This window comes from Megalops cyprinoides, chromosome 13, assembly GCF_013368585.1.
Source record: "Megalops cyprinoides isolate fMegCyp1 chromosome 13, fMegCyp1.pri, whole genome shotgun sequence".
NCBI lineage: Eukaryota > Metazoa > Chordata > Actinopteri > Elopiformes > Megalopidae > Megalops > Megalops cyprinoides.
The window spans coordinates 26,819,541-26,828,342 of record NC_050595.1 but is presented as its reverse complement, the minus strand read 5'-3'; the positions used below and the strand labels follow the sequence as shown (position 1 = coordinate 26,828,342).

Below are 8,802 nucleotides of genomic sequence, written 5' to 3'. Positions count from 1 at the left end.
ACTGACATTCCGTTAACAAATCTTCCACGTCCATTGTTTTATTGATGCTCCTAAGTATAGCTAGAAAGTAAATATATAGCCATGGTGCGCCTTAAGCTGATTTCGGGTGTTTACAATTTCCATGGTTACACTCTGGCGAGTCAAGACAAGAACTTCCGGGTCTTTATCAGATGTCTTTTGGCTGTCACAGATCCTGCATCTATTTTGTCATAATAAATAGAATATTTGTTGTGCTGTGCTGCGATTGTCGGTGTTTTAGATACTGCTAATCGATCCGCAGCTTGTACACAAGACAAAAGCATCCAGATGATTGGCGAACCATTGCATACTGGAAAATAATTTTGCTTGCTAGCTAACTAGTTAGCTACCTAGGGTAGTGTTTCATTGATATGTGTAATTTAGCTAGGTAGTGTAGTTAGGGCTGATAACAAATCAGCTTGTTCTGGGCATTGACCATGCGGGCGAGAGTGCCAATGTCATTCAATTTTCAAAGCTCCATCAAAGCTCACTTCGAGTCACAAAGGAGACATGAATAGGGGCGTGATCTGGTCATTCAGTTTAATTTTTGATTGGTCGTTCCGCAAAAATACAGGTCACAGTGGTCCAATGGTGTAGTAACACCGACAAATCTGTAGCCGGAAATTAGGCTAGACAGACATATCTTTGACCAATCAAATAATGGTACTGAGTGCTCGGGGACATAGTAGTATGCATAATATACTTGTCCTGCACAAAATGTGACGTGTTTCTGATGTTGGAAACTTGTTTTCAAACTAAGTGTTGCTTTTAATCGTGCAAATTCAATACATGTGGAAATAAAAGCTATTAATAAAACCTTCTATAAAGATATTTTTTCCGTAAATTTTACTAAGATTTCTGTTGCGATATTTTTTACGTTCCTCTACTAGGTGATATACGCGCATGCAAGTGCTGGTCATGTTAGTGCAATCCCGTGTGACATGTTACTGCAAGTTTGATAGTTAGCTAACCAGTAGGTTGCTCAAGCACCAGCAGTTTTTCCCCTATCAAAAACAGGAAAAGGTACTTTGAGCCTTTGTCCTGCTCGGGCAATCAGACCCGCTGCAGCGAGTTGCCCCTAAACATTCCAGTTTACAACTGCCTTCAGGATTGCCGAGATGGATAAAGAAAATCTGTCCGTGGTGCTGCATTCTCCTGGCGATCTCAGATTGGTAATTCAGATAATAAGAATTTATCCAGTAGGCTACTCGACAATGTTAGCTAGTGTAGTTGCTTGGTTATTGTGTCTTTGATACGTGACCATATTAAAATATATAGCAGGGCAGCTAGGAGCTGATATAATATAATGCTATATAATGCTACAATAATGCAAAATCTTAAGGTATAACGCCAATAAAGCGACCTGTCCAAAACGACAGGTTCGGTTAGCATAATGTCTGTGGGTTCCCCCTCGTTGTTAAACAGAGATTATTTATTTTAATCCCTCTAGGTGATGTATTTAAGTATTGACTGCAATTTAATCCACACAACACCCCAGACATTCTAAAAAGGGTAACAAGATAGCACAGCTCTGATCTTACTATGGATTTCCTTAACAGGAACATCTTCCTGTTCCTGAACCAGGTCCAAATGGTATGTTAACCTTTCAAAGTATATGTTGATTGTCTGACATTATTGTTTGTTTTTATAAGATGACGTTAACTAGGAAATATACCTGTGCAGAAATATACTGAGCTTCCCCCTCACTTTCCTGAAAGCTGTAATAAAAGAGCTCGTCACATGCCTTATGTCAGAATGCACAGTAAAGTCACTTTTAACCCAGTGAACTTGGATAACCCAATACATAAACATGTTTCATTAGTGTCAGTGCAGTCTAACCGATGTGAGTATGTCTTATATTCAGTTCCTTACCAGCTGTATGGGGGAGGGGGGGAGTACAACTAACGGTAGCAGTGCTGTGGCTGTTTGGTACATGGTGCTGGACAGTAACAGGGCTCTGTACCTCGCATTGCCAGAGGTCCTTCTGCAGATGCACTCGGTTGGCATCTGTGGCTCGGACGTGCACTACTGGCAGCACGGGCGCATCGGTGACTTTGAGGTGAAGAAGCCCATGGTGCTGGGGCACGAGGCCTCGGGCCGCATCCTCAAAGTGGGGCCAGGAGTCAAGCACCTCCAGCCAGGCAAGTACCACACAAGAACTGTGACAGTACCTGGGACTTAAAGTACACACTGCTTCCTCTGTATTTTTTGTGTGGCCCAATGATGGCCCAATGATGTAATCATGTTCTTCCCACATTGCTCAACAGAATGATGTATGACACGTTTGTTAGTCTATTAAACTGCAACGTAAGAAACCTAGGATGAAAATTGGTTTATTGGTGTATGCAGTATGCTCAAAGTAGAGTCTGTTATCAGCTTGTACACACAGAAATTTAATCAGTTCAAGGCATTACACTCTCTTTCCCCAGCAGGATCTAAGGTGAAAGACAAAACCTACTGTTAAAATTGAACTGTGACAGCCGTTTTGGAGAGACATTTCTGTTAAATATTACTATGTTTTATGCGCAGGTGACAGAGTTGCCATCGAGCCCGGAGTGCCTCGCGAGATGGATGAGTTCTTCAAAGCTGGGCGTTACAACCTGTCCCCCACAATCTTTTTCTGTGCCACACCCCCGGATGATGGGAACCTGTGCCGATACTACAAGCATAGCGCCAACTTCTGTTACAAGTCCGTGATCTGCCTGAGACATAATCATTCTGTGGGGTCTTGGTTATTAGAGAAACCAGTTTAAAAATGCACCTCACTCACAGGCCAGAATGAAGCACAGTCATCTGCCCTTCACATGGGATTTAAACTTAACCCACAAACCCCATGAAATGACCATTACACCACATAATCTGAATTCCATGAGTTTTACTGAAACAGTAAGCAACATATTGGGGTATGGTTTAAGCACTGCACACATCTTGTCCACTTCTGCCCCACTTTGATTGACCTGCAGCCAGTGTTATGAGCAGCTTGTGTTTGTATATTAACAGGCTGCCTGACAGTGTAACTTTTGAGGAGGGAGCGCTGGTTGAGCCTCTGTCAGTGGGCATCCATGCCTGCCGCAGAGGGGGCGTGACGCTGGGAAGCACCGTGCTAATCTGCGGAGCAGGTAGGGCTTCGGCCATGTCAGTGGGGAGCTGGGACCAGTGGAGCCAACAGCCCGTAATGTAGTGCTGTCTTGGTGCTTCCCAAGTTGGTGCTCTCCTCTTCAAGCTCACATAAACATATCTTGAGTATGCCACTGTACATTATCCATCTCCTGAAGCACAGGAATTGCAGCCTCGGGTGAAGAAATGGCAAGGATACGTTGGCTGGTTTGTGTTCTGTCCTGATGGCATGGTCAGGTTGCGGTTCCTCAAACCAAAACCAGTCTGCGCCTGAGAATCGCTAGAATTTTGGTTTTGAACTTTATAACAGCATGCACACTTTTTAGAGCCTGTGAAGGCTTTTTAGTGTGCATTTTCAGTTCATTCACCCTGACCAGCAGGAAGTAAAACAAGACTGGAAAAGTCGCGAGTGGGTTGCCTCGCTGATGCTAAATTACAATGCAATAAAGACATTGTACAAAAAGACCACATTTCTTATTTGTTAGTCATCTGACTGGAGATTGATAAGCAGGCCAGACTGACTGACATAAATCTTCTTTGCTAACCCAAGTTTGGTGGAAGTGCAGTCACATAAGGGAATGACAATGAGCATTTCAGAAAGCTGCCTCTTTATTTGTCATTGGTCGCAATGTGGTCAAGGGTGACGCACAACCTGCATCACTCCCACAGCATTCTTGTTCTCTGTTTAAAATCCCCCCACCCCCATCGAAAACTGACAACAGAATCTTATCAGCTGGTTTACTCATGTTTATGGACAGCACTAAAGTGGTAACCATCCAAATGTAGCAACGTGCTAAAGAAACACGTATGCAACGATAGATTAAAACTGACCGATTCTGCTAATATCATAATTCCAAAGAAGCAATGCACAAATGGGAGGGTCACATACTGTGTCAGCATTTAGGCTGTAGGTTTCCCATGGTCATTTTATGTTCTGCAGATAATCACACTGATGCCGTCATCTGTCAAGCTTTTTGTACCTCAGGGAGGAAACTCTTCGCACAGGAGTTATTTAACAAAACTCCCCCTTTTCCAAATTCCGTCATCACAGGGCCGATTGGACTCGTCTGTCTGCTGGTGGCCAAGGCTATGGGCGCATCACAGGTGGTGATAAGCGGTAAGGATTAGAAATTCGAGAGGCGTCATTGCAAACAGCATGTCACAGTGTTGCATTCATCCCTTCATGAGTCTGTGGCCTCACAGTTACTCCGAATGGCAGCTAACCCAAGAGAAATAAACGTACCATGTTAGCTTAGCAGTCCTACACAGCACAGTGCTAATCAGGAGTGTCGCAGCTGTGAAAATCAAATAATACAAGAAAGCCCCTTAAATTGTGCAGGTTCAGGTACAAACGAACAGGGAGATGGAGGAGCAAATAAGCTCAAGTCCACCATATAAAACTTCTACACTGCAGTGGTCATACAGAGTCAAATGAATGATACAACAGTACAGCAGTAGGTTGTATACAGTGTCATTTCTGTGCCTTTTACCCAGACCTGTCGGCGGAGCGGCTGACGATGGCCAAGGAGCTCAGTGCCGACTTCCTCCTGGAGGTTAAAAGGGGCGATGCGCCAGACGAGCTAGCCAGGAAGGTGGAAGGCCTTCTGGGCAGCCAGCCTCACATCACTATTGAATGCACGGGTGTGGAGAGCAGCGTGCAGACAGCCATCTATGTGAGTGGACTCAAGCTCACGGCTCAGCAAGATGGCCGACCGGCAGAGTTCCAGCACTCGTGTCAGATTTCATACCATAAGGGTGCAATAAGCTTTGGGTTATTGTTGGAGGAAGCACACTACAAGACAACCCGTAATTGCTTTAGTTTCAGTATTAAATTAAAGTCAAATCTGGGTCAGACATTTTTATTGCAACTTTATTCTGATTGTTGAGGCTGGAAGGTACAGAGTTCTACCCACAAAAGTCATACTACGTCATTCTGTCTCAAAAATAAGTATAAGAAATAAGTAAAAAAAATAAGTAAACTGTATGATCCCTGTTTATCCTAGCTGTAAAATACAGGTGTCATGTACACTTTTAATAAACATTTTGAAATATTCAGTTTATAATAAGGGCAGTATTCTTTCACTCCATCCTCACAGCAACAATCAGAAAAAAACCATATCCTGGTAGCTACTGCACTGATAATTGTCTATTTGTGAAAATCGGTGCAAGACAGACGCTCAGATGCCTTTGTGGGTAGAAGTGTTGCATATGTGCATGCAGTGCTTACTTGAGTAGAGCCAATAGAGCCAGCATTAAGATGGGGGTTACCTTCAGGGCTGGAGTCAGTGAAATTGTTCAGTGAAGTGGCCGTAACTTGGCTGAGCTTTATGTGTGTTCTTTATGGCATGGGCATTATACCTCACCGAAATTTCCTTACAGTGAGTCTTGCACAATGCGCAGTGTTATCAGGGATTACCTTGAGAACTTCCATTCCTTCATCCGTCCCGTTTGCTGTTGCCCTATCGCTATCTTAATTGATTTTATCCCAGCCGTTTTTTTATTAAACCTAACCCACTTTTTGACCTCATTGGAAGTGTTTTCAAAACCTTATCATTAACCATTGCACTGGAACAGTTTATTAATAAGATAATATGAATTGCATTGTTGTGAGTCATTGCTGGTTTTGGACATGGTGGTGCTACGTGCTTACATCTATTTGTCTTAAGCTGCTTGTGTCTTTGAAGTGGTTCCTTTTGTTTTTAAATACACTGCCAGCGTTGGCAGATTATGGAATTATTTCTGTCTGATTAATCAGGAAAAGTGACATATTTTAGTATTAGTATAAAAAAAGAAGGTAAAACTTTTGTTTATGAATGCATTTTGAGTTGGTATGCAAGATCAGATACATTTTTATTTAACAAAAATGACACACATTTGACCAGTTATTTGTTTTAAAGTGAAATCTGAACACTTGGCTTTGTTGGGGAAGTGTGAAATGTGTCCTCCAGAAAATGCTGTTGCTGTTTGTGAAACAGAGTTGTGACACCCATGTGATATATGCCAAGAAGCACCACTCTTCTGGAAAGAAGGATGCAAGTCACATTAGACCATGAGATTTAAAATAACACTATATAAGCTTATGACGAAAATTGGCACTGCCTTAAATTTGTTATAGGGAGATAAGAGTCAAAAAGCTTTTTGTTTTATCTGGAAAAGCCTATTAGCTATTTTAGTGATGCATTCATGCCACTGTATTGGCACTAACTGCAGAATTTTGCACTACAATTATAAGATGTTCTCCAAGTAATCAAAACATAAACCCTCCATTTAGTTTGAATCCAGACCCCAGGTGAAAAGCCATTTCCAGGTGAAAAGCTTGTTTTCCATCTGTCAGGCAACCCATCCAGGTGGAGTAGTGGTTCTGGTGGGTCTGGGCTCTGAGATGACAACTATCCCACTCCTCAGTGCTGCTGTCAAAGAGGTGGACATCAGGGGTGTTTTCCGCTACTGTAACACGTAAGTAAGCCCTATTAGGCCCTCTGTTTCTCACATGACAGTTCATGTAACGTAAGTCTGGCCTATGAATTAGTATTCATGCCAAAAGGCATGCAGACATTTCTTTGGCATCCCAGGAATGTCTGCATCAAAGCGTATTCATACATAATCTGAAATGTAAAACTTCTCTCAGTATCAGTATAGGGCAATATTACCGTTATTTAACAAATGTGTAAGACGATTTTCTGTTTTAAAAAGGGGGTGGTTCTCAAGTGGCTCTGTGGTCAATGCATTTGCCTTGAACACAAGCTGAACTCTACGGCCCAGGTTCAAACCCAGCCATGTCCAACAATGATTGGTAGACCACAGAAGTAGAAATAGATTGCCTTCATTTCACCAGGGATAGGGGAGGGTAGGTCAGCAAGGGCTTCCTCTTCTCACCACTCTAAGGCACCTGACAAATCGTTAGGCGCCTGCAAGGTGCTCTGATGCTGGCAGCAGAGCAGCCCCTGCTCTCCAGTGAGCACCGCTCTGCTGCGGTGTGCTGTATGACTTGCACTCCAAAAAATATTCATTGTCTGCATGTCTGCATGTTTTTATATTAGAGGACTTCATATGTCTCACCTCAGCGTTTCTGAGGGAATGCAGCAGTTGTTGCTTTCACATAAGCCTAACACGCAATTGGCAATGTCAAAATGTGTAAAAAAGTAAAACAAGAGAACAACTCTTGCTGGTGTCTACAAAACCTTTTTAGGAGAGGGAAGCTGAGGAGGGAAATGTTCAGGAATATCAAAACAGCTGGGGTCTACATGTGCTGCGTCTGTAACACAAGGCAGAATTTCAGACTATGTCTCTGCTGAAATTCCTAGAGACGGTCAGCCCACGGTCTCAACACATCAGTGTGACGGGTACATGTTTGTATGTGTGCTGTCACGAGCGGTGTGCTTTCCCAGGTGGCCGATGGCAATCGCGATGCTGGCGTCCAAGAGGGTGAACGTGAAGCCTCTGGTGACGCACCGCTTCCCGCTGGAGCAGGCAGTGCAGGCCTTCGAGACCACCCGCCAAGGCCTTGGGGTCAAGGTCATGCTCAAGTGTGACAAGAACGACCAGGGTCCATGAGCGGGAGCGCAGCCGGTTATCCACACCACCGCGGCAATTGGTGGAGCACTATAGAATTACCGAGCCCTTCCCACAATAGCTATTCCTTTTCAGGGAAAACATTCTTTGGCAGAGTACAATTGATTGTTCTGTGTCCTGGCAGTATTGAGTGTAGAAGGTAAAATTCCAGTTTGTGCTGGAATGTTTGGTATCATGAGAGTCAGATACAGCCCCTCCTTTGTTTAGTCTAAATGAGTGCCCTTTGTAAACATGATAACAACTGCAAACACTTTTTTGTTCTTCAGAGAAGCCATTAAGAAACAATTGATAAAACAGCCATTAAAGAGTGTTTATTTTGTATGTCAAATTCATGGACTGAAATCTCTGGTTTAAAAAACAAATGTTCAGCATTAAACTTGATTTTGATCAGGCCAAGTAACTCAGTAAAGAAAGCATCTGATTGCTAGGAATTAAAGAGTATTCAAAGACAAGGGCTGTCCACAGAAGCTCTCTATATATGATGTGATTCTTCAAACATACAACTTGTGCTTAATCAGTTTCTGGTTTAATTCTGGATCTGTGTCACCCACCAATCAGGAAGCACCTCAGTGTAAACTCTCACAGCTAGGGCAATCAATTTTTTGTTTTATTAAATGCAAAACTGTTAGATTTTTCTTGGTTTCACTGGATAGTATAATTCTACACAATGTTATATTTGTGAAGGTTTCAGGGATTTTCTGTTTGTTGAGGCAATCAGTCCAGGCAAAGATAATACATATTCAAATTCAGCATAGAATTTAAAATGTTTCACAACACAGCACAGAATGTATCTTTGGTTGTTTAGTAGATGGATCATTTATTAATTTTAGTAATTGTGAATCATGAGTCTTTGGCCCTTCACTCTAATAATTCACTCTAATAATAAATGTAAATGTAATAAGAAAACAAAGACTTGTTGAAGATTTATTCATAAAAATTTTATTAATCAAAATGATTGTATTCATCTCACAGTGCGGATTACAAAGGAATACCAGAAAGGCTAATATAAAAATGCTTTTAAAAATAAAATGTGGATTTGGAATTAACATAATCACCATTAAAAATTAAATGAAAAATGTAAGATCCATTAAACAT

The 8,802-nt window shown here is 42.2% G+C and overlaps 1 protein-coding gene across 1 annotated transcript; it reads left to right on the top strand.

Annotated features, from left to right (window-relative positions):
• The first annotated feature begins 985 nt into the window (after nucleotides 1-985).
• sord (sorbitol dehydrogenase) lies at nucleotides 986-8,210 on the top strand. The gene is made up of 9 exons (XM_036543836.1): nucleotides 986-1,190; nucleotides 1,578-1,611; nucleotides 1,995-2,159; nucleotides 2,548-2,707; nucleotides 3,019-3,137; nucleotides 4,187-4,252; nucleotides 4,630-4,808; nucleotides 6,470-6,591; nucleotides 7,524-8,210. The coding sequence occupies exons 1-9, from the start codon at nucleotides 1,137-1,139 to the stop codon at nucleotides 7,687-7,689; spliced, it is 1,065 nt and encodes a 354-aa protein (XP_036399729.1). The 5' UTR covers nucleotides 986-1,136; the 3' UTR covers nucleotides 7,690-8,210.
• Nucleotides 8,211-8,802: the final 592 nt, after the last annotated feature.

Coding starts and splice junctions, on each gene's coding strand:
- sord (XM_036543836.1), top strand. CDS start 1,137: ATGGATAAAGAAAATCTGTCCGTGGTGCTGCATTCTCCTGGCGATCTC. Junction 4,253..4,629: donor ATCACAGGTGGTGATAAGCG/GTAAGGATTAGA, acceptor CCTTTTACCCAG/ACCTGTCGGCGGAGCGGCTG. Junction 6,592..7,523: donor GTTTTCCGCTACTGTAACAC/GTAAGTAAGCCC, acceptor GTGCTTTCCCAG/GTGGCCGATGGCAATCGCGA.